The sequence below is a fragment of the Gobio gobio genome (assembly GCF_949357685.1).
Source record: "Gobio gobio genome assembly, chromosome: 14".
NCBI lineage: Eukaryota > Metazoa > Chordata > Actinopteri > Cypriniformes > Gobionidae > Gobio > Gobio gobio.
Window position 1 is genome coordinate 14,231,118 of NC_137107.1, and position 26,837 is coordinate 14,257,954.

The 26,837-nt window shown below is 38.5% G+C and overlaps 2 protein-coding genes across 2 annotated transcripts in view; both read right to left on the reverse strand.

The window, feature by feature from the left end:
• Positions 1–15,204, reverse strand: part of ammecr1 (AMMECR nuclear protein 1) — a 58,992-nt gene extending 43,788 nt beyond the window's left edge. The window contains exon 1 of the mRNA XM_079835916.1: positions 13,601–15,204. Coding sequence (XP_079692042.1) covers positions 13,601–14,073 — 473 coding nt within the window. The 5' untranslated portion in view covers positions 14,074–15,204. The remainder of the gene's footprint in view (positions 1–13,600) is intronic.
• A 3,461-nt stretch (positions 15,205–18,665) lies between these two features.
• Positions 18,666–26,837, reverse strand: part of kif4 (kinesin family member 4) — a 116,000-nt gene continuing 107,828 nt past the window's right edge. The window contains exons 29-31 of the mRNA XM_079834417.1: positions 25,104–25,226; positions 24,898–25,017; positions 18,666–19,128 (exon numbers count right to left, since the gene is read on the reverse strand). Of these exons, the coding sequence (XP_079690543.1) occupies positions 18,931–19,128; positions 24,898–25,017; positions 25,104–25,226 (441 nt within the window). The 3' untranslated portion in view covers positions 18,666–18,930. The remainder of the gene's footprint in view (positions 19,129–24,897; positions 25,018–25,103; positions 25,227–26,837) is intronic.

The following is a 26,837-nucleotide window of genomic DNA, read 5'->3' on the forward strand; positions in this document are numbered from 1 at the left end:
GAGCCGTGCTTCACAGACCAGCTGTGCAGAAAGAAAAAATAAATAAAAATAGCAGCCTTTGCGATTTCATAATCGATCTGAGCCACATCGGTTTAAGCATGATTTTGTTCTTAGATCTGATGACATATCTATAATATGGTTTGTTGAATATAATGTGTAACACAGACAGTTCTAGCTAATGTAGGTTTCTGTTGATTGATGTGCATTCTGGCTTCCCAATGTACACCACCAATAATAAAAGAAAAAAATGTGGACAAAACAGTCACTCTTTGTGAAGTTTTGTTCAATAGAAGTACCGTTTGCTCTAATATGACCAGTCATCATTACGGTCATCACTTGGGTGTTGATAGCCTGCGAGTTGGGGTGCGCCGATTTTTGTGCTTAAGGACCCGAAATACTCATGGCAAAGTAATTTTTCGTTTAGGGGTAAAACAATGTTCGAAATACAGGACCAGCTACTCAGGGCTCCAGACTAACATTTGAGAGCAGTGGCACCAGCACAAGTCCTACATATTTATCATAAAATGTATCAAAAGTATTATATACTACAACAACTCTTCCTCTTCTCTAAAGCAGCACAACATGGCCTCACCCCCTTTGTTGCGTGTTCCCGGGGGCTTGGTTTATGTACATTTTAGGGAAGAAGCTTGTCGTAGTCCCTACTAGCCATTTGTTGTAGTCCTACAAAAAAGTGCTTTCTTTAGAAGAAAATATCTCCCTTTAAAAATGCAGTATGTAATATTGACAGCTAGTGGTTGAAATGGGTACTGCATTACAAACTCAATATTGGAGAGGGACACATTTACTTACTGGTAGGGATGAAACGATTACCGGTTTCACGATAAACCACGGTAAAATTTAGTGATGGTTAATATCGTATAAAATTTAATTATCATTAAAACCGCGTGTGATTATCACGATTGTGAAAACTCGCGGTAAATCTTGTCCAGTCAGAGTCAGTCTGTTGCGCGCACCGCTGTTTTTTGAATGATAAGAAATGGCAGAAGGCAGTGACAGCGCAGTGAGATTTTTCAGAATTCCACTAGGTCACCTAATGGGGTTTTGGTTTCCTTGCCACTGTTGCCTCTGGCTTGGCGTGCTCAGTTGGGGACACAATTTTTCAACTAAACATCGAAATACATCTAAATAATAAACTAAATTAACCATTTAAACTAAATTACTGATCAAATTATTGATCTAAAGCCCACACTGTCACTGTATGATACTTGAAATTTTTCCAGAATGGCTATACAGCTGAATAAAATTATGCTGCATTATTTTCCTGTTTAACACTGTAAAGCTGCTTTGAAACAATCGACATTGTTAAAAGCGCTATATAAATAAAGTTGACTTGACTTGACTTGACTTCTAAAAGGACCAAATCTGAGGCGTTGTCATATTTTGGCTTTTACAAAAGTCCTGAGGGAAACTTAATTGAAGATGGTCACCCTGTCTGCAGAACATGCTAGAAGAAAGTCGCTGTAATAGGGGGAACACTTCAAAACTACGAACGCAAGGCAAGTGGACTTTGACCTCAATACCAAAACTAAGTCTGCGAAATATTAACATGAAGCGAACAAACAAATTCAGACAAGACTAGGGCGACATTAGGGAATAATAATCAGGGCTTGACATTAACAACTGCCATTTGCGGGTGTAACAATGTTATTTCGGCTAACGTTAGCCACTCTGGCGGTTGAACTTATTATAGTCTTCTCAAAAGCCATCTGTTATAATCGCGTTGCGCATTATAACCACTCACACGTGTTTCTATTGAGTTTATGAATGCAATGTCTCATAATCAGAGGCATTCAGATTAGCCGGAGTTTTGTTCAGAGCGCGCGACGCTCTCACTCGCTGAAATATACACTCAAACAGAGATAAACGTGCAATGTATGCAGGAGATTCACTCATCATACAGTGATTGACTGTTTTTGTTCTATTTCAGCAGCGAAAATGGTTTAAAAAGCACAGCAGAACCACAGCGCATCTGATATGACTGGCATAACGCTGGCGCATTTAGGGACCGTCTCTAAAGTTACATACAACATTGGTAACGTTATACACGTTTCAAACTTCAATAGCATTTGAAGAGAATGACAGTCATAAAACTGACTGTAAAGTGATCATCTAGGTGTCAGGTATGATGCACACATTTTGATATTTAATAAAATAAACTGTCAAATCATATGGAAATATGGATATGCATTATTTCACCAGGATACTGTTTGGGCTCTTACACAAAATATGCTAGATTGAAATGCATCATTGCTGAACACTGATGAGAATATTGCTTGAGAATATATTTACAGAGATAATATTAGAGATTATATTTACGACAAATTATTATTATTTATGCGTTGCTATTGACGACGGCCATTATAAGGAAGGAAATCCCATGGAATAGAATCTAGCTTAAAAAAGTGCATAGAGCTTCTTTAGTTATTTGTTGTTTGTTGATTTTCATATACAAAACTTGTTGAAATGTTTTAAGTGTGTGCATCTGTTCTTTTTGAACACTTTCATCTCATTTGAACAAAACCGTGATAATATTGATAACCGTGATAATTTGGGTCACTATAATCGTGATGTGAAATATCCATACCGTTTCATCCCTACTTACTGGAGTAGGATTTTTCTCCATCTCTGGTAAGATAGCAATCATGATAAGAGAGAAAGAGGTGCGTTTCAGACAGCGCTCGAACATCGTATTGATTCCGCTTTCGTGTTTACTTGCGCTTGAACGGACACATACACACAAAATGATGTCAAAACAAAAGTATTCTCTCGGTTATGTCTTAAGTGAACAGTTGAGAAAGAAACCGGATGTCCATCCATCATCTTCCGCTTAGCTGGGGCCTAGTCGCGGGAGCAACAGTCAAATCAGAGACGCCCAGACTTCCCTCTCCCTAGACACTTCCTCCAGCTCGTCCGGGGGAATACCGAGGCGTTCCCAGGCCAGCCGGGAGACATATTCCCTCCAGCATGTCCTAGGTCTTTCCCGGGGTCTCCTCCCGGTGGGACGTGCCCGGAACACCTACCCGGGAAGGCATCCAGGAGGCATCTGAAACAGATGTCCGAGTCACCAAAGCTGGCTCCTCTCGATGTGGAGGAGCAAGGGCTCTACTCGGAGCTCCTCCCGAGTGACAGAGCTTCTCACCCACAACTCATGACCATAGGTCTTAAAGTGACAGCAGCCTAATATTCCTGCTGTTGTCGGTGTCATTTATGTTGATAAAATAAACACAAATACAGCTTTAACAATGATGAACCGATATTTAATTTCTACAGTGAACAAAGTGTTATTTTACATTTAGGCAGCTTAGGGAACAGTATCCCTTTCGCGGCTTAATGCACTTTTAATAACATTGTTTAATATCAAGCATGTCCCAAAGTATAATAACAGTAGCCTACATTTTACAACACTCACTTATTCAGCTGATTTGGGTTTTAAGTTTGGCTTCGGTAGGAATCAAAGCACATCTAAAGTTTCAGATAATGTAACTCCTGGAGTTGACGTCGATCATGAGGTGAATGATTCCAACGATTATGAAAACAATAATCAACGTAAAACAATAATTGTGCCGCATTCCATCCACTTCCTTCACAGAGGTACGCTTTCGTTCCTACCTAAGACAAACTTAACACCCAAATCAGCTGAATAAGTGAGTGTTGTAAAATGTAGGCTACTGTTATTAAACTGCGGGACATGCTTGAAATTAAACAATGTTATTAAAAGCGCATTAAGCCGCGAAAGGGATACTGTTCCCTAGGCGGCCTCCTGTGCACAAGAAAGTAAGCCATTTTGGTAAGTATCCTCGTAAACACAGTCGGTTATGTCAGTGAATGTAAACACTAACAGTTATGAAAGAAATACACTGGAAATAAATATTAATATACTATATGTATAAATATATTGGATCCGTGCGGCTCAAAGTGACAGCAGCCTAATAAATATACAGCAATGTTATTTTACATTTGATTACTTTATTAAATTTCAGTTGTAGTAGGATATTACTTATCTGAATACCACTGTTAGTACATCTTCCTGAAAAACCTAAAGCACCGTTTATTTAATGTGTATTTTTGTTCTGTTGTATTTTTTGTCGATTTGTTTGTAATTAGTTTCTTTGTTCTTGTTTTATTGTTGAATGTTAACTTGTCTTCTGTAACTCTTTTGAGGACCTTTTTTTTTTATAATTTTTTTTTTTACTTATGATGGCGACACAAGATATTCAGGCCGTTTTTTGGACCGATTTCTCCCCTTCCGACAATGTGTATGACATTCTTCTTTCAGACAAATAAAATCGGAGTTATATTAAAGGGGCTATATGCAACTTTTTCCCCAAAATAAACGTAACAATAGCCTTTTTATTTTACCATTTATGACTCAAACATCTCCTGATGAGCATACTGACACCTTGTCCGCTCACAGTGGGTGCACCTATAAGCCTGTATCCTATTTTTCCTATTTTCTGGCGGGTCGTCTTTTCCCGCGCTGTCTGCGGATGTGACGTCACCACCGCTGCGAGAGCGAGCAGAAAATGAGCAGTTCTGTTTTTTGGCCACAGGTGTCAGTCGCGAGTTTAAATTTCAGAAAAACGCATATAGCCCCTTTAAATAAGTCCTGGCTAATCCAAGCATTATAATGGGTGACTCGATGGGTCATTTTTTAAGTCCATATCTTGCATCTATCCATCATAAAAGTGCTCCACATGGCTCCGGGGGGTTAATAAAGGCCTTCTGAAGCGAAGTGGCGTGTTTGTGTAAGAAATATATCCATATTTAAAACTTTATATACAAAAATAGCTCATTTCCAGTGGTCAGCAGTGCACGAGTCGACTTCGGCTAAAAGAGTAACCCCCAACGCTACAGGGTTTTTTTTTTTTGCTCTATCCTCTGCGCTATTTTAGTGCAGAGGATAGAGTTAGCTATTTAGGAAGTTAGCTAGCCTGACGTCGTCATACTCAATTCTAGTCAGAATATGAGTCTGATACTGCTCCGTTGGGCTGTGATTATGGGGCGTGTTTCAACCGAACCAGGAAAGACCTCAATTGGATAGACCTACAACCAATCAGAGCAACGGAGCAACGCATAACGTTAGTTGTCAAATGTCAAAAGAACTCAACTGCACTGTGTTGCCATGTCCGCGGGTTGAAGCGACCCCAATTATGTGATATACAGGCCCAGGAATGCGATTTTTAGCTGCCATCCCTGCCAAAATAACATATTTTAACCCCCAAATGCCTTTTTTTCCCCCGGAGAACGCCCCTGGAAAGCTATTGGGCTTGTTTTGAAGAAAAAGATGAGTGTAAACGATCTTTGCCAGTGTTGTAAAAAAAGAATTTAAGGATACACAGAGTACTTACCAACACGATCATCATTTCTGAGAGAAATAGTAAAGGTGAATGCATATACAACAAGTTCTCCGTTTAGGATTAGAACAAATTGAACCCAAACGCTCTTTGGTGATGTGGATGATTACGTTAATGTTGATCATCTGTCCATCATCGTCTAAAGCCCGCCCTGACAATTTCATTGGTCCAAACAGTTTCTGTTCGGGCATAATTACTTCTCTACGGAGAAAGTCCAGACCGAACTGCCCGAGTAAAAATGTTGTGGGCGGGGCTAAGTTCGGCTGGCATCCAGGCTAGAAGTTAGCTATTTTAGTCTATAAAATTTTAAATATGGACATTTTTCTTACACAAACGTGCCACTTCGCTTCAGAAGGGCTGAATTAAGCCCTTCTGAAGCCCTGAATTAGCCCAAACTATTAGCCTAAATTAATTTGCTATTTATTTTTTAGATATAATAATCAACACTTATAAGCTTCACATAAGGCAGTTTTTGCATTAACATCTAAATCTAATTATTATTATTTTTTCTCCAATTCGTTGTTGAAATATAATCATTTAGTGGCTGTAATTTTCATGACAGGTTTATTTAAACATACATTAAATAAACAAGACATCACTAACAGGCTAAGTAGTATATAATGAATATATATAGGCTAATATAACGAATATATAGGCTAATATAGTGCATGTATTCAGTGAAAGTTAATCTCTCTAGTGAACTGACAGCTGTGGACACCGAATGACTTCTGAGGTAAACGTGATTCTACATGACATTGTTTACAAGCTGTTTTATTGTCTTTCCGTGGTCGAAACACAGATGGAGCGATTACACAACATATGATACGTTTCAGTAAGTTGTAATGTATCCTCAACATACCTTAAGATATTCATTTATGTTTATTCTTTAGGAAGAGATGATCGCGTTCACTCGCGCGCTGCCGCTCGAAATTGAAATGATACGCGTCTATCAGTCATGTCACATTATCGAGCGTTAAAACGGCATTGTTTGAATTTCGTGATAAAATGGACTGAACTCAATATGTTCGTGTGGGAACTCGGACTGAAGTGTGTTCCGCGCTTTAAACAAGCCGACTGTTAACTGTTAAAGATTGCATTCATAACCGTTCGGTATTGATTTTGGATTTCAGAATAGCACAACGGCGAGCTCGTAGAGAATAAACACGTCCCCAAATGAACAAGGCAGGTGCGCGCGCTGTCAGCAGAGGCTTGCGCTGCGGAGCCAGACAAAAGTATAAACAAGGCTGGTAAAACAAGTTTGTGGTATTACCAGTCTTAGTAGGGACGACAGTCATGCATAATTTGCAGACGACATTGGTCTGACTACGGTCAGACCTATAGAATCCAAAAAACTGCCATACTGGCGAGCTAACTTGTTTTCATGTTTTATCAACAAATTCCTCGCTTGCTGTGGCACTCATTTTCCACTTATCTAGGGCCCTATGAAATCCGTTTTATTTTTTCCCAAATTCCGTTTTATTTTTTCCCAAATTCCGTTTTTTCCGTTTTAATTTTTGCTAATTCCTTTTTTTTCCGTTTTAATTTTTGCAAATTCAGTTTTTTTTACCCTTAACTGTTATTTTAGTCGTAAAAAGAGTGTTTTTAATGTTAATATAATAGAACATAAAACATAAAATAGGAATGACAAACATCAAACAGGTAACAAACATCACATTTACTTTTCAGGACAAATACTGCAACATAACACTGCACTCTAAGCACTTCAAGTCACAACTAGATATTAGTGCTGTGAATTGATAATTAAAAAAAACCCAGAATTAATTGCATTTTTTCTGTAATTAATCATGATTAATTGCAATTAAAAACATTGGAGTTTTTAATATTTTGATATTGTAATAATTTCAGTTACTCTCCAAATTAATTTAGAAACAATTTAAAGACAGCATATTTTAAATGTGTGTTGTAATGGCATCTTTTTATGAATGAAGGCCAGTATCACTGATATTAATGTCTATATGAAACATTGATGACGTTACATTACAGTATAACTGAAAGCTACCGATTTCACCATTTATTAGGCTTTAAAAAATAACTTTTAATTTAATTGAACTTAAAACAATCTTTACATAAACCCATTATAATAAATGTTATATTTACCTGTGGCCTTCCCTGTCATAGTCTACACAGAAATTGAATAAAGTTATCAACACCTTTCTTAACTGCATAAATAATAAGTGAAATATAGATGAATCATCATTAAAACTACAATCTTCTGTTCCCGTTGTTCTTTGAACATTAATGACAGACATTATCAGTGCTCCTGTCACTTTAAGAACAGCCGCTTCTGAACATGATGTGGATAATGCTGCCTTCACGTGCTATCGGAAATTTGATGATTCCGACTTCTGAAGTCGTGATTACGAGCGCATTGCATTCAAGTTTCAAAATGTGAGGGCGTTCATGTGCAATGTTTACCTAGGAAACTCGTATATTACGATAATTCCGAGAGCACGTGAAGGCAGCATAAGACGCGCTGATCCGCGCATCTCATTTTCTCTCAAGTTCATTTAAGGCATTATTTTCCATACAGTACATTGAAGTGCATTAAAAACAAGGCAAAATACAGCAAGCACTACCTGAGGGAACTGCTCGGCTCTGTACTGAGGGCGGTGTGAACGGGGCTTTAGCGTTGAGTTTCTTAACTTTTCCGCTGATGAAAGCAGAGCCGTGGTGAGCCGCTTCACCATACTTTCATTGTTTTGAAGGCGGAGCTGAAATGACGGGAGGGGTTGAGTCGCCCAGATTTGCTTCCCCCGGTCTGCATTTTCCCCAGACATACGTTCTTCTCCCACACAAAACCGCATTTCATTCCAAATATGTCAAATTCCGGGAAATTCCGCGTTAACAATAGATTCCGCGTTAATATGCCAATTCCGCGATTCCGTCCGCGATTCGGTGATCGCGGAAATCATAGGGCCCTACTTATCACTCCACGCTGGGTCTGTTTACTGAAGAATTAATCCAACTCGAGACAGCGATATGGCGCAACCAAACGCAACGCCTACAGTTACTAGGAGTGGCACGGTACATATAAAAAAAAAAAAACGTTCGGTTCGCTCGTCTCGGTTCGGAGCGTGTGCGTCGCACGGTTTCGACGCATGTGCAATGTATACTTGGGCCCGTTTGTTACCTCAGACAGTGGGTGTCCTTTTCGCGCAAAATAAGAGGTGTGTGTGGACACACAATAAAATAAAGTAAAAGTGGAGTGCTGCAGGTCACGTCACATGTAGAAATGCAAGTGGGAGAGATAAGGAAGGCTGCCTGGAGTTGGAGGATGCGCCAGCAGGGCAGATGCAGTGCGTATGGAGAGCGGGAGCCGCGCGCGCCCGTCGTGCAATCACACACTGGCAGTGTTTGTCTCGCGCAGCTGAACCGCGGCTTGTGTATTGCAAATACAGACAAATATTGTCCATTCTGTCACATTTTCCGGTGTTCTCCTCCGACCCCTGTCTGTCTTATGCTTAGATTTATGATGGGCAGCATATATCTGCTGCAAATGCGACCGTGTTCCCCTCTGTCTCATACACACATGCATAACATTTAAAAGTTAAGATATGCTTCTAGTTTTAATAATTTAAACATGCCTTTGAAGTTTGGGCAAAAACCTCTGGCAGTGTTGTGGTTTCGTGTACTTTTTTCTTTTCTTTTCACAGCGCTGGATGTCATATGGTGATTGTGAAACACACGGAACACTTCATGGTGAAATTTGTTAATCAGGTCAGCTGAATTAAAGCCACAGTGCATTGTTCTGATCAAAATTTACATGATTAACATGAAAAATGTTACGCCAATGTGTCGGATTCGGTAGACAGCCGGAAACAACTTCTACATGATAACAATTTTTTAATAATGTATCCTAAATTGTGGATGATTAAGCTATATATCATATGCTGAAGTAAATTTCTGGATTGTTAACGATTAAAAAAACAACAACAAGAACCGTACAGAACCGAAAACCGTGACCCTAAAACCGTGATACGAACCGAACCGTGGGTTTTGTGAACCGTGCCACCCCTAACAGTTACATGATTCGCTGTTAGCCTGTCACTCCCTACGTTGCTTGGTTACCAGAGAGCGAGTGCCTTTGTTCATGCAACCAAACTTGCTTTGCAACCTCTGGTTTCTTCCTGGTTTTTATCAAACGCATTTTTTATTGATATCGATTACGTGTATCGCGATACATATCGTTATCGTTTTATCGCCCAGCCCTAGTTTAACGTGAATAAATTGACAATACATTATGCTACTGTTGTAGCCTATAGTAGATTTAGCTACGTCTCTATGTAATAATACATCTTTATTAATAATAATAATTATGCCTAGACGGTTGCTTAGTTTTTAAGACCTAATGGAGAAAAATAAACCTTGTGAAGAGGAAGATAACACCTGAGCAGTGCCACAGACTGATCGACTCCATGCCACGCCGCATTGCTGCAGTAATTCAGGCAAAAGGAGCCCCAACTAAGTATTGAGTGCTGTACATGCTTATCATTTTCATGTTCATACTTTTCAGTTGGCCAAGATTTCTAAAAATCCTTTCTTTGTATTGGTCTTCAGTAATATTCTAATTTTGAGATACTGAATTTGGGATTTTCCTTAGTTGTCAGTTATAATCATCAAAATTAAAAGAAATAAACATTTGAAATATATCAGTCTGTGTGTAATGAATTAATATAATATACAAGTTTCACTTTTTGAATGGAATTAGTGAAATAAATCAACTTTTTGATGATATTCTAATATGACCAGCATCTGTACACTAGAAATTAAAGTCCCTGTAAAGTCAAAACTAAACATGTGTTCTGAGTTTCTCACACCACAGATAAATGTGTTATTAACCACCCAGCCAAATTCGAATCATTAAAAAATCCGCAAAGTACATAAAAAAGCTTATCAAAAACTTGAATAAATGAGCAGCATTCTCTGCTCTCAAACACTGGGGGTGTGTCCGCTGTCTGCGCCGAAACCACGCCCATTCGCGGGAAAGCTGCCGTGGCACACAAGACAACACTCACTGATCACGACCGTGTATGATCACGACGCACCAGATGTCGGTGGGACGGGAGGACTAAGGCCGGGGCGGGGGATAGTCTGTTCTGAAGCGGATTATCAGTGAATCCCAGTTGTCTCCGGTGAAAGTTTGTAAAACGATCCGGTGTATTGTCACTGCAGACTCAGAGGCAGGCGTCGGTGGTTATCCTCAGCTCTCCATCAAGATGGCTGTTTACAAAATTAATCCACCTCTTCTTGATCATCGTGTTTGTTTTGTAAGCTGTTTTGCAAGTTGTAGACTATAGTAACTAACAGTACTGTGGGCAAACTGTTGCGAATGTGCTCGAGTTATGATCGTGTTTGGGGAGGAGCCAGGCTCGGTGGCTCCAGTGCGTCATCGAGCCACCGTTTTAGCCCCGCCCAGAAAATCCTGAACACAGCAACGGTGAAAAACTGTTTTACGGTCTAACTTCTGAATTCAGTACTACATAGTTCACAGTCTTTGTAATTTGTTTCAGCAATACATTTCTAACATTTATAATGTGTTTAGAAAAAAATCTCAGAATTGCCTTTACAGGGACTTTAAAGGGGCTATATGCAACTTTTTCCCCAAAAGAAACGTAACAATAGCCTTTTTATTTTACGATTTATGACTCAAACATTTCCTGATGAGCATACTGACACCTTGTCCGCTCACAGTGGGTGCACCTATAAGCCTGTATCCTATTTTTCCTATTTTCTGGCGGGTCATTTTTTTTCCCGCGCTGTCTGCGGATGTGACGTCACCACCGCTGCGAGAGCGAGCAGAAAATAAGAGCAGTTCTGTTTTTTGGCCACAGGTGTCAGTCGCGAGTTTGAATTTCAGAAAAACGCATATAGCCCCTTTAACTCTTCTATTTTTGTCTATTATTCTGTGGCTTCCACAGAACTGTCATTTTCTGCAACCAGGTAGGCTCTGCCCACAAAAAAGATCATTGCTGTTCACAAACACAAAATAGGTCTATAGACCTTGAACTGAATTTGATGTGCGACTGCGAGTATGTCATTTTATAAATTTTCTTAATGAGGATTTGCACTTTTTACACATTGCACATTTTAAAGGGTTAGTTCACCCAAAAATGAAAATTCTGTCATTAATTACTCACCCTCATGTCGTTCGACACCCGTAAGCGCATGCGTCGTGGAGGCACACACGGAAGACAATAACAAGCTGGATAAAGGTGTTATTTTGATTTTTTTTGCGCACAAAAACTATTGTCGTCGCATCGTAAAATTATTGTAGAGCTACTGTGGTGAGATGTAACTGTTTTAAGTGCCTTTTATGGGTCTTGGGAGTATTAATGTACTGAATGCCAATGGAGGCCTATCTGAAGGTCTTACGGGTGTCGAACGACATGAGAGTGAGTAATTAATGACAGAATTTCATTTTTGGGTGAACTAACCCTTTAACATAAAAACATGAAAGACTTTCTTGATGATTGTCAAGCGGTCATCAGATTGATCTCATGTGTGACTCCACCTGCCCCCCTCCCACATTATTATTTTATTTATTTATTTTTTAATCTAAAGTGTTTTTGTTTGTTTGTTGTGGATGTCCCAATTGAGATACAGTATGAACAATTTTCAGAGAGTTCAGTTAAATGGCCATTTTATATATTTTGGTTACATTTGCAAGTTAAAAGTAAAATAAATAAATAGTGTAAATTACATGTAAATGTAAATTATTTTGTCAAATAGGCACATACCGGTAATATTAGCAAATTAATATATCGATATACTCCAGAATCAAATCAAATTGTAATTGTCTCACATAATTTATTAAGGTGTCTGCAAAATTGTCTATGGCTAAATAACAGTTGACTATGGCCAAGACAAATGTTTCATATTTTTGTAATGCAGCAACTTAAGGTAAATAAACGAGTTGTATATTGCCTAAATACATGGATGTGTGTGTGTACCGTCCATATCGGGTCAGTGTCGCTATCAGCAACAGAGGGAGGAACTGCAGTGAAGACATTCATTCATTACCTAGTTCGACGAAACATGACTAACCGGATAAGATAAACATTCCTTTAACGTCCTTAACAGAAAAAGCTCTCGAACTGTAGCTCGAGTAAAATGCTTACCTGAAAGGGTCCAAAATAATAAAGAATCGGTGTTTACAAAGTGACAAAATACCAGAATATTGAAGTGTTGGTGATTTAACAGTTAACATGTGAAATGTTATTGTGTGTCCTGATGTTAATTTTGTTGCTTTATCACTAACTTGAACAATACTGTAAGAGCTTTCGACTGGGGGAAACGTAACCAACACTTGGGTTTTGTTAGCTTACTAGCTCACTTCAGCTAACCACTAACAACAGCTTGGGAACGAAATAATACTCGATGTTTCTTACAAAAATCTAACGAATTAAGAAAAGGAAAGGGAGCGGAGAGTAAATAAACAGAAAAAGGCAAACATTGGCCGATATGTCAATAGTGTGAGTTGGCTAACGTCGCTTAGCCTGTTAGCTTGCAGATAAGCTTGAATAAATGGGGGGGGGGGGGGGGGCATTAATAATACATCATTTCACTTCTAGTCTTCTAAATCATGCATACTAAACCCAGTATTTGCCCTCAAATATTTTATTTATTTATATATATATATATATATATATATATATATATATATATATATATATATATATATATATGTGTGTGTGTGTGTGTGTGTGTGTGTGTGTGTGTGTGTATGTGTGTGTGTGTGTGTGTGTGTGTGTGTGTGTGTGTGTGTGTGTGTGTGTGTGTGTGTGTGTGTGTATTATGTATAAACTATATAAACTTGATTTGACCACCAATAAAATTAATCTACACAACTAAGTTAGACTAGCGGGTGTTTATGTATTAACGACATTTTTTTCTAAAAACACCTCAGAAACCTCGAGTTTGGAAACATGACAACAGCTCTTTTCTGTTGTAAAAAAAAGAAAGAGCCGTTTTAATCGGGAGGGCTTGGGTTAGCGAGTTAAACTATTAGTGACTGCATTTGGTATGGACATCAAACAAAGTAATTAACATGGGGGGGGGGGGGGACATTAGACCAAGATGAGCAGGAGCAAAACTTCGCCGAGGAGCATGAAGACTCAAAACTTCGTTATTACTGCATAGGGAAAATGAAGCACACCATCTGTTGTTGAGGGAAACCAGGTCAAAATAGCCATCTTGCTACTTACTAGGGGTCGTTTGTAAACCTGGGTGTTCGAGGAGGCTGGTATCCGTATAGATGGCAATAAAGCACGTCGAAGCAAAAGCAACACATCTCCGCCGAAACGACCATTTTCCTGCCTCCTGAGCCAGGCCCGGGACTGAGAGTCGGGGAGAGGCCAGTTGAGTTGTAGCCTCCCGGGGTTGGGGACAGAGCATTGGTGTTGTTGCTGCTGCTGCCGCTGCTGCTGCTGCTGCTGCTGCTACTACTACTACCCCCTGGACCCCCCAGGCCGTTCATCCGATTCACATTCCCGGTCACTATAGTCGACGACGACCCGATCCCCAATTCCGATCCACAATGTCCGGTCCCGGCTACCCCGCTCCCCGCCCCGCCGGGACCCCCCGCCCCGGGGGATCCCGACAACTTCTGCTTCTTCACCCCGCAGCACCCGGCCGCCATCTTCGAACAATCTGCACCGACACACCGCTTCCGACCCATCACCGTCACCGCGGGAAGGGCGGGTCGAAACGCAGACCAGACGTAGAAATCCCACTGCGTCAGCACGTACGACGGACAATGCTCCACCTTCCCTTCCTTTGACAAACGTAATAAGCGAGAAGAGCTTACGTTATATCTCTCCGAGAGAGACTGCAATGTCACCCAATATTATTCCTCCGAACAGACGTAGCGTACGCTGCAGCCTTACGCAGTGTTCTTAGGGAGACAGGCAGCAAATTAAACGCTTCGACGGATCCAATGTATATTTGCTAGAGTAAGAGCCCCTCCTTGGGATACTCTGTGCCAGCTGCAACGATGCACGCAGGATCTGTCAAAGCATGCACGCGTCCATCCATACATGAAATGACAGTCAAGCTAGGCAAATATATGGCCCGTATAGCAGCTCGGATTCAGGTCTCCCTATAAGGGAGTGGGGATATTGAGAACGCAGGACCCACACACGCCTCAAGAACATCAGCCGACCCGAGAAGCGACGCAGTCAGAGTGGCTTTCAATCGATGTAACTGTTAGTTCGGCTGCATGTGTGATAGTACCATGCTAGCCACAGCTCCCCGGGATCCTGTTAGCCACACGGCCTCCTTTTATTACAAGCCCACCGTGTAAACTGAACTATAAAGTTTTCCTTCGATGGATCGGAGTGCTGTCATCCGATTATTCGGGTACATTTCCGAGCGGCATAATGTGGCCTCCGTCAGAAATCCACCGGATTCCCCCGGACTCTCTGAGTGTTCCGCTCACGGCTGCTAACATAAGCTCGGTTGCGGTTGAGAAAATATCCTATGCGATCATCTGAAGCACTCGTATTCTCTACTTTCACGCCGGAGTACAGAGCCCAGGACGTATTTTACGACAGATTCCTGCGTATAATACGCATTCTTCGTATTCACAAACTTGTACGTGATCACGGCGCCGTTTCTTCACCGAGGGACACAGACATCCCGAATTTGTTATGCGATCAAACGCATAAATCCGTTTATTCATCCTTTTGTTTTGTCATCATTAGTTTAAATCTTCAGCCTAATGGAGAAAGAATAGAGCAGTTAGAGAGTATCATGACCCAGCAGCATCCAGCCTGTCTGACTGACTGACTGAACAGCGTATGTTCTAGTCACTGAAACGAGCCCAAGTGATGCCGAGTCTGCACTCAGTGTATTATTCTCAAACTGAAACTCACCAAACAATTGGAAAACAGTCTCATCACCCCTAATTAAACGTATGGGCTATATCCTGGGTTCATATGGCAATAGAAAACCCTCAAATATAAAGATCATTTTAAATTGTGCTTTTCCACAAAAATAATGAAAATTAATACCACCTTAAAATGACGGGTATTTTTTTATAGTGCGTGTCTGTGCATCAAAGACTAGACAGAAAAACAATGAAGAAGAAAATCAGTTAAAGATATTTTGCTTACTGTGAAGGGTGTGTCATCACCCAGGGTCTTTCAGACAAATTATCTTCTGTCCCCAATTATGCGTAAACTCTCCAGCTCTAATGCAAATTCCAGTCGTAGTTCATACCTCCATTTGGATGTTTTGTTTTGGTCTGAGTAAGCTTCAGAAAGATATGTATGGAAGACACTCAGCAGTGTCATTCTGATTTCAGGCAAGCATCTTGTACTCTTTATTTCTGAGAATTAGATGTTTTGTTTTGGTTATCTTGAATTGATTATGTAATTTGCATGATACATGTTCACCTGACTAATAATACATTTTTACATTCAATTTTATTCTGACCTTCTCTGAAATTATTGAGTCTAGTACTAGCCTACTACTTACTACTACTACTTTATTTGTCCCTTTAAGGGAAAATTGTTTTGGGCAATACAGGTAAGCAGCATAACAAGATACCCACACCAATACTTAATCACACGTCGTGTCCTTTGAACTAGATTTTAACATCCTTAGCCAAAGGAACACAATAATTCTTATAGCGGTTGTATCTGTAGATTATAGTAGTAGATTAGGTTAAATCCCTGGCTGTTACCACAAATCTGTGATCCAGTTAGTAACAGACTACAATCCAGTTTAGATGATAAACAAAAAAAAAGTGTTATCTAAATAGGGTTAGCCTTAACTTCTGATTTTTGTAATATTATTCAAGCTACCAAGACTGATTAGTTTGTGACCGTGAGATCCGTGTATAGCGGGTGTTGTAATTTCGACTCCATGTCACATTATGACCCCTCTGATCTGTTTGAAGCTGCTACCTGATTGCCTAATCCAACCTCATCCCATTATCCTAACCTAGGTGTTAACTACTATGTACTTACATAAAAAAATAAGAGCAATGTACTTATTGTGTTCATATTGTATTGGAAAACACTTTTGCTGATATTGAAATGGGACACGGGTAACGTTAGGGACAGGTGTGGTGGTGTGGGTAAGTTTAAGGGTAGGGTTAACTTCGTTGTAAGGGAAGGGTCAACAGTGTAATAATAAATGTGACTACAGAAATTAATTACGCTGAAATGCATAAATCCATTTATTCATCCTTTTGTCTTGTCATCATTAGTTTAAGTCTTCAGCCTAATGGAGAAAGAATAGAGCAGTTAGAGTATCATGACCCAGCATCCATCCATCCATCCATCCAGCCTGCCTGCCTCACTGAAACGAGCCCAAGTGATGTCGAGTCTGCACTCAGTGTATTATTCTCAAACTCACCAAACAATTGGAAACCAGCCTCATCACCCCTAACTAAACGTATAGGCTATATCCTGGGTTCATATGGTAATAGAAAACCCACAAATATAAACAGAATTTTAAATGGGCAAGTGTCAACAGTAATTATAAATGTAAGAAATTAATTACGGATGTAATTACATGCAGTATTTTAAATAATGTAAGTACAATGTAAAAACATGTATGTACACAATAAGTGCATTGTATCAAATGATTAATTTAAATCTTAGTACACAAGGCCAACTAATATAAAGTGGGTCCAAATAATCAAATGTCTGGATAAATTATATATATTACATCATTAGAAGAATGGCATCTACGCTAATATTATTCTCTCTGTTTATCCCGAGGTTTACTGCAGTCAGCCGTATCCAGATCAGATGGTAAACCGGCGCCTAGACACGACCACAACGCATTCTTGTCAACTAGACTCTCCCCTCAATAAATAAATATGGGTAAAATAATAAATATGATAAGGGTAACAAAAAGAAAAGGGGGATTATCTAACATACTTATATAATACTACTTGTAAACTTCTTAAAGGAAATCACAGTTGTTACATTACCACATCAGAATTGTCTTAAATATAACATCACAGTTTTTCATACAATTTATACATTTGCCCTAGATCTTCTCAAATAAAGAACATAAGATGATTGTTCTCTTAGCGACACATGATAAGGAGGTTCTGTAGATTTCCCCTGTATAGCTGTACATTTCTTTGCTGCCATCAGGACCATCTTCATAAAATATAAATGTACCCTCTGTTCAAGTTGCATGACCTAATAAAATAAATCTCGGATCAAATGGAAAAATAACCTGTCATTTTGTTATTAGTTTCTAGTATATTTTCCCAATAGGTTTTAAGTTTTGTACATGCCCAAAACATGTAATAATGTACCAGTTTCTACATATTTTATGTAATCTCTCCGGTGTGTAATAAACCCTGTGTATAATGTTAAACTGAATTAATCCATGTCTTAGGGAATTTTCACAATTTCCCAAGCATCTTGTTCAAAAGTACAATACAAATCTTTTTTTCCAGTTTGGATTTAAAGGATTCCTTTCCTCTCCATAAAAAAAGAAGTTTCCTCCCCATAAATATAAATGAAATTGGCATACATGATACAAACCCTCTCTTATGTTATCTTGGGAGTGGAGAAAGAGGCAATAAATGACCACTTTGTTGGGTAGCAATGTCAAGCATCTATGATATTATGCTTTATTAAAATGCTTACTTTTTTTTTCTTTTCAATTTTGTGTTACACGCTTTGCATTGCACTTGGTAATGTAAGGCTTGGATGCAGCTGCTCGGCCATGAAAACTCACTCCATGAAACACTCTGTTCTTGAGTGAATCTGAAGGCCACACGAAGTTAGGAGTTCTGTAGCTATTGCAGAAAGCTGGCGACTTCTGCGCAGTGTGCTGACCCCGCTCTGTGAGCGGAGACATTTCATTACAGAAGTAACAAATCACAAAGTTGGTTGCGATTTATTCGATGGGAGGCACGCTATAAAGTTTTGTTTATTAAACCAACTGAAAACAGTATAGACTTGGGATTTAAGAATCGATATTGGTTCTTCAAAATGAGAATAGATTAAAAAAAATGTTTGCATAGTGGTCTTTGTGAAGCCCAACACTGGTCTGAAGATATGGTTCAATCCCTCCTTCAGTGTGAGTCTATATTAATTTGTCACCTGTTTTATTGTCTGCTAGAGGATAAACTCTGCAGCACTTGGCTAAAATACACACCTGTCACCTACAATGTAATATTAGAATTAACCGTGCGTAAGATTACAGCATTCTAAAACAGCCTTTCCCCAGGCAGAATTTAAAAAGGAATTTAGATATTTTAACATGGCAATATGTTAAGAAATGAACAACACAAATAAAATTAACCATTTATTTAAGTCACTAGATTTAATAGAAATAACATCTACAACAATGACTTTCAAATGTCATACAAATAGCTTAAAAGTCTATAAAATTACTCATTACATGTGCAGTTCATATTGTTAGTTGGTGCATTAACTATTAATGCAAATGAATTACCATTAACAATAAAATACCAATTTAACAAACAAATGTATACATTTAAACCACATGAAAAAGACAAGACAAAATAATTAGCAGGCGTAACGATCACATTCTACTACTAATGTTCTTCACGGATAGGTGTGCAGCCAGAGAAGAAGCTGTTTTTGAAGTTATTTAGGCCTCTCTTGTTCCTCCGGAGGAAGCTGGAAGTGCTGTTCATCGCTTCAGAGTCATCACTGTCACTTTCGTTGTCAGCAGGGACTGGTTTTTTTTCAAGCTTCAGATCTGCAGGCAAGCGGCCCATGTCTCCAATTTCCTGTTTATGATGCAGAAAACAAGTGTGTTTAAGCAAGAAATAGCCCACACAGAAATGAAAATACTCCTAAACCAGTATGCTGTCATTTTAAGGGTCAGTGAAAAATAAGAATGGGTAGATGAGGAAAAAAAAAAATTCTCTTCAAGTCCTGAAAAGTGAAGCCAAAGCATTTCAAAATCACCCACTGGTGGCTGGCTGCAGTACAGGTCATAAACCCGCCCTTTCCATGTAGTCCAGTGATGCACCTCTTCATGGAAATAACATCACAACATTTATTTACATCAAGAGGCGCATCAAGACAATGCAAGAGTCCAGCACTCTTTAAAGTCTCCTCCAGCACATCCCAAAGACTTTTAATGAATTTAAAGGTCTGGGTCCGTATTCATAAAGAATCTTAATGCAAAGAGTAGCTCCTAGTGACAAAATTCTAAGAAAATTCTTTGAAATGTGGGCGTTTACTCTTAAAATTAACTAAAAAAATCCTAGTAAAGAAAAAAGTAATTCAGAAAGCATCTTAACCCTTAAAAGAGGTCTTACGGTCAAATTTGTTAGGAGCACAGACGAGGACTTTTAAGAGGCTTAAGAGTTTCTTTAGCAGTGGAGAAAATAGCAGAAAGACGAATAGGGAAAAGAAATGTGTTGCAGACAATGGATGACCGTGACTTAAGACGCTATAGATTAGATCGTGCAGGGATCATATTTGTTGCATTAAACCCAACTTTCAAACCACCAATTAAATAGACATGCCACCAATCAGTGTAATTGGAAAGAGTGGAACAATGTTTATAATTCTAAGCCAATCAAATACCTTATAGGAAATTAACAGCATGGTAAATAAAAGGATTTATATACATATTTATAGTGTGTGTGTGTGTGTGTGTGTGTGTGTGTGTGTGTGTGTGTGTGTGTGTGTGTGTGTGTGTGTGTGTGTGTGTGTGTGTGTGTGTGTGTGTGTGTGTGTGTGAGAGTGAGAGTGAGAACGGTAAAATAGGACAATTTGCGCTTGTAATTTCAAAGTGAAGGCTTAGAATCGACCCTATACTTAAAAGCGCTCCTTTTTCCCCCTTTTTGGACAACCAACCAATCACAGTCTTCAAAAGACTGTCATACGTAGCAACGGGGTCAGCCCCGCCTCTTCACTAAGATAAAAGTATGTATTTTTCCTTGCTCAGAGTTGCTCTCAGATCGGTCTCGAATAGCTCTTAAGCTAAGACTCCTACGTAAAAGTTTTTAAGCTAAATTAGGAGTTTTCTAAGAGGACTCTTTATGAATACAGGCCCAGGACTTTTTATGCCTCTCCCAACCATTCTTTCACAATTTGAGCCTGATGAACCTTGTCATCCTGGAATCCTTCCTACATAGTTGTTTAAGAAATTAAAAGATACACACTCCACCAATATGGGTTGGAAGAACTGTTGCCAACATATAACATGCTAGAAAGATAATCACTGCAATAATGGTCCAATCATAGACTCTTAAGCATTTGCCTATTTAAATCCAAACAGCGATTTTTTTTTTTTGGCTGGGCAGTGTATAAAATATAATTTCCACTCAACTGACGCTATAACGCGAGTCTGTAGTAAAAATATGCTGTTATTCTTATAAATTTTCGTACTTTAGCCCCATTTCCACCAAAATTACCCGGAACAATTTGTACCAGGAACTTTTCTTCCCCCTGACCTGCTACAGTCTGCGTTTCCACTGCGGTCTAAAGTACCGTGAAGATTAGGCAAATTAGTCCGGTGATGTAGGACTGCACGCGACTGCTCCTCCCAGTCAGTGACGGACAGTAATCATTTTTGCGCGACACTGTCTGCAACAATAACAAGTATAGAGGAGATTCAAGTAGCGCTGATTTTGCTGGTTATGTATTGGTTTACTTAAGAGGTAATTAACAAAACGGCGGAAAAGAGACGAGCACTGATACTTAAGCGTATTCTGAAAGCTCTTAAAGCTAGATTTAGATTTAAGACAACGTATGTTATTATAAGCTATTACGGACATTGAGAATGAGATTGTTGAGACGAACGCGCGCCACGACAGAAAGAGCAAGACTGATATTTGCTGTACACAGAACGAACCTCGCAAAAAACTTTTAAAAATCCCGGTTGAAATAAAATGCTGCGTGAGTTCAACCAATCAGCATGTTCAGCGTCCAAGTCTCACCCCCGAAAGTTCCTGAACTTTGAAAAAGTAGTACCTCGCGAGCAGGGACTCTCGGAGGGGGAAATATTTACCCGGAACTTCATTTAGACCCTGGTTCCTGCGGACCCTGGGGAAAGTTCCTGCGGTGGAAACGCAGCTTAAGACTAAAAACTATTAGCATTTTAGTCTCCTCTAAATAAATAAAATCACACGGGATGGTCTTAATCTTTTTATCAGTTTTGTTTATCAGTATAAAGGTAGCAACCAACTGTAATTGTTCCTTTTGTAATGTTGCAAAAAAAAAAGTCAACAAATTCTATAGATATAGCAATGTATTATCATGAATTCTTTTGGCCATGATAATTGTGTTGTGAAAAATCTGATCGTAAAACCCATCTTAACAGCCTTAAGCATCCCAACAAAGAGTGCAAAAATTAGATTACATAAGTAAAAACTATTCATTTTCTCTACAGGGAAATTGATTTTTAATGATGACTCATAAACTTTCAAAGACTGTGGTTGTTAATCCATGGTATTTGAAGCCATCAGCCCGCATTAGCTTATTTTTAAAATCATGGTTAACAGCAGAATTCCTTGTGAAAACTACATTACCCATGATGCTGAACAGACAATTACACCAGAAAAAAAGCAACATGCACCAAAATAGCTCTTTTCTCACTTTTGCCCACTCCCATGAAGCACTGCTAATGATGTAGATTCGATCACTCTACACTCTCAAAATACTTAAATGTTTGTATATGTATAATTTGTAATAAAATATATAGTTTTTATATTAAATCAATTTGTAAATAGGTTGTTTTGGATTTCCCCATTTTTAATTTGATTATGCTATTTGCAATGCTTTATGGGATTGTAGTTCTTTCTCTCAGTAAAGCTGTTAAAAACAGCCATCTTATTATTTGTCAGATTTTAAAAATGTCTTCGCATCAAATCAAAGTTTGTAGTGTTGTTATTCACCTCGTGCTGACTGGCTTGGTTCGTGGCTTATAACTCTTTAATTAAGACTTTTTTTAAAATTGCAATGGGAAAAATAAATGGAAAAAAATACTTTCGGAACCAAAAAAGGGCACTGTTGCACTACTTTTTAAATGACTTGCCTGTTTGTTATGCTACTATACTTAGTTACATTTCTGTTAACTGAATAAAAAAAGGTTTCTCAAGGGGTTAAACCCAGCACAATCTAATAAAACAAGCTTAATGGATAAAGAATTTTGACAAAACAAATTTTTGTTGGATCGTGTCCATTATTAAAACTGGCCTATTTGGTAGCAGGCATAAACAATCTGGTCCCATCAATCTGAAAAAAAAAAAAAATCTAGAAACCTCTCCCAACATGGGAATGGATTTCATGAAGTTTGTTCAAAACTGAATATATTCCACTCTGTTATTGGTTATTAACATAGGAATTTATTTTATTATAGGTTTTTAGATCCATAGGAGCTATTGTCATCTGATAATCCAGGTACCAAAAAAACCCTTTTAAGGTGCAGTGTGTGCATCTAGCAGTGAGGTTGTGAATTGCACCCCCCAACGCTCCCCCCTCCCTTTCGAAGCACATAGAGAAGATACGGTGGCTGACACAGGACAAAAATGTCGTCGTCGGAGAGAGCAGAGAGTGACTAGTGCTCTGTAGAGAAGTTTGTCCATTTAGGGCTACTGTATAGTGTTAATTTCGTCAGAAGAGGCGAGACTAAATATGTTCGTCAACTACCTTTTTTTCCATGACTAAGACGAGACGATGACGAGACTGCACCAATGTCCAAAAACGCAGACTAAGACTAAATTAACATGCATTATTGTTGACGAAAAAAGACGAGACTAAAATGTTTTGCATAAAATAAAAACTAAGATAAAATCTCTCTTAATTTTCGTCTACAATCGTCTCTACTTTTTCCATCATGAGATAGAATATTCAGCTGTTCAAAATATTCCGAAAGAGTTCATGCTGTTGCTCATGTACAGGTCTCATACTCCTGTTGCTGCCAGCCTGTCATCTCGTGGCAGCGGCGCGGTCACGTGGTTCCCGGAGCGCTCAATACTTCTAGCACTGTGTCAATGGTCAGTACCATTGAATGGCTTAAGCGGATACATAACAGTTTCACTATACAGGTGTTTGCAGCAATTTTTTGTAAACAGTACAGCATAGTGTGCATTGATTATTACGTCAACCACATTTACAGGATCATTGTATTATGGAGAGTGGTGGTGATGCAAAATTATTTACATTAATGTTAATGTTTTATTGTATTTAGCCCTCAGGTATTCCTTACTAATTGGTCACACTTATACTCATTGGTGGTCAAATGTGACCATACACCTTAACTATTTTTAAAATAAAATCGCCTATATTTTAGTTCAATAATATTTATTGAATATTTTGGTACTAAATACTATTTGTGCAATAAGTATGGTCCATTAATGACCACTTAAAACATTTGTCTTCTAATATTTTTATTATTTATATTACAATTAGTGTAGTAATTAAGGTTAAAATAGAGAATTCCAATGCAAAGAGGCAAATTAGAGTTATTTTGTGGCTGGAAAAATACAATTTTCATTTGTAATGCCATTACTGGTGCCTGTATGGCTCTTTAATAAATATACATGTAGTCTAGTTGCTCAAAAAAGTATTGCAGATCATAACTACTTACTTATTTGTGAAATGTGTGAAATTTTAAAATGTTAATAGTGAATAGTACTGAATGCAAGCAAATATAATTTAACCCCCAAAAAAGTTTAAAATAGTGCTAAAAGGCAAACTTATTTTTCCTTATGTACAGTAGGCTATATACATATGAATTCATACTGAATCAAGATCGAAATCGATATTTGTGCCCATCGTCTCATAAGCTAATGATGATTTTAGGCATTTATGCTGTAAATCAACCAGTTAGCTATGGTGTTGTGGCACATACATTATGCAAGTTATATGTTTTTTATTTAACTTATTTTGCCACACAATATATTGAGTTTTCCTTTGACTAAAACTAGACTAAAATGATGAGACTTAGTCGACTAAAACTTGACTAACAAAAAAAGATATGTGAATCACTAAATATGACTAAAACTAACAAGGACATTTGGCACAAGACTAAGACTAAATTGAAAATAGGTGATAAAATTAACACTACTACTGTAGAAACATGACGGTGTAAAATGGTGATTTCACTGTAAGGGGACCCGCTGTGTATGTACTGTAGATAGAAATGGCTTATTCTAAGCCAAGGTAACAAAAACATAATGGTACGGTACATTAAGTAAGTTCTTTATACTCCACTGAAAAAATAGTTATGTATATTATATTGCATTTCTGTCAATAGATCCTCATAAATACTACACACTGAAACTTTAAAAGAACTTTATATTTTTTGACAGTTAAACCAGTGAGGTATTTTTGACTATTTAATTCAGAGATTAAAAACATGTTCATAATAGATGTATTAAAGTGTATTAAAATCCTTGTATGTATAAATTCTAATTTACTCAAACATTAAAAGGCCTGCTTTATCTTTCTGCCATATTTTCTGTATTTCCATATGGTGTTAAGCCATTGCTTTAGAAAAAGACATGGTCAAAGACAAAAAACGTCAGCCTTGGTCTTACCTTTTTAGTAGGTGGCACATTAGGAGGTCTGAAAAACGTAGAATCTCGAGGGCTGACTGCTGTGGGGTCCTCAGGAATTGCAGCAGACTCCTTCGACACGTCACTTATTTCGGTATAATCCTGAGGACAACAGCAGAAGATGAAGAAATGGCCATTCACAGAGTAAACAGACAACCCCAGGCTCTTTAAAAGAACATTTTACTAACCACATTGTTGCGGTTCTCCATATTGCGACATTTTGCATGGTCACAGAGACAGTTTTCTCCACAGGTCATTTTTCCCTTGCGGCAGCGACAAAGCTTGTTAACACAGCGGCCCCGACATGCACACTAGAGAAGACAGAATCATTCACTTAATTAGCTTGCTAAAAAAAGCAAAGCCACAAAATAGATGCTTAATTACAGGGTTCATACACATTTTTGCTAGGGCTGGACGATATATCAAAATAACAAAATATCGCAACATAATGTACGCATCATGATATGCACAGGGTTCCCACTCGTCCTGGAAAACCTGGAAAATTGATGACAAATTTTCCAGTCCTGGAAAACACATGGAAAATTAGAGAAAATGTAAAATGTCCTGGAAAATCTTGTTGTTGTCTGGGAAAATTCTTTAAAAAAAAGTTGCCGAGTATAAAGAGCTTATCGCTGGCCCAAACAATTAGCGCTAGTTGTAGAAAGCACATGTTCAGTAATGCTGAGTTTGATACGTGTGAGTAGTATTTTGAATAATGATGTTTAGTCTTGTGTTGCCACTTGCAGCCGTTAGCTAATGCTATTAACTGCTCAAATGTATGCAGTGAATGTTAACTCGTACACTGCTAACTAATCACAATTTTGATATAAAGTCACATTTGTGTGTTATAAAGTCAGAATTGCATGATATAAACTCGCAATTCTGACCTTTTCTTCACAATTGACTTTTTTGCGCAGTTGCGAGTTTATATCATGCAATTCTGACTTCTTTTCTCAGAATTGTGAGATCTAAACTGCAATTGCAAGTTATAAGTCCAATTCTGAGGAAAAAAGAATTGCGACAATTTTTGCGTTTATATCACAAATATGTAAACTCGCAATTGCGAGAGTCAGAATAGAGATAAAAAGTCACAATTACCTTTTCTTTCCATTCTGTGGTGTAAACAAGCTTCCATAGTCATGATTGAGAGCTCATATTGAAAAATGCTGGATTGTTAAGTAATGGCAATAAACTGTACGGCTTTTAAAGACTTAAAGAAAGCCATATTTGGCATGATCCTTGTCTTTTATTCCCGCCGTAGTAAAATTGAAAATGTCCTGGAAAAGGACTGGAAAATGGTTGCTGAAAAAGAGTGGGAACCCTGTATGCATATTGCAACGGCATACAATATCTGAATGATTTTAATAGGCTACTTCAAAAACTAAAGTCAAAGTTTTAGGTCGACGCATATAGCAGAGAACTATAGACTGGGCATTGTTACTTACATTACTTGCTTGAAAATAAAAAGTGTTAAGTGCAGTAAGTTGCGTAAAACAACTTGCAGTCTCGCGCTGACTGACACACACCCGAAGCGCACAAACAAGCCACCTCTCTGACAGCATGTGAAACCTTTCAGTTATTTTTCACGCTTTGTCACAGTTGAACACTCAAATATACACAGTTGTGTCAAAATGCCTCTTATCAGTTGGGAAAGAAATTGGATGTGTCAACAATGCATTAGGTCTTAGGTACACATGGAGACGTGTTTAGCTGTATACATAAGAATGTTGAATCGTATCGCGTGTTTCGTCCAGACGGATCCGGCGTTTTAGGAGGCTGAAAGCGCTGTTTTTTTAAACCGGGTTCCAGAGTGGTAGCCTGGATGCCAGCCGAACTTAGCCCCCCCCCACAACATTTTTACTCGGGCAGTTCGGTCTGGACTTGATCCATAGAGAAGTAATTATGCCCGAACAGAAACTGTT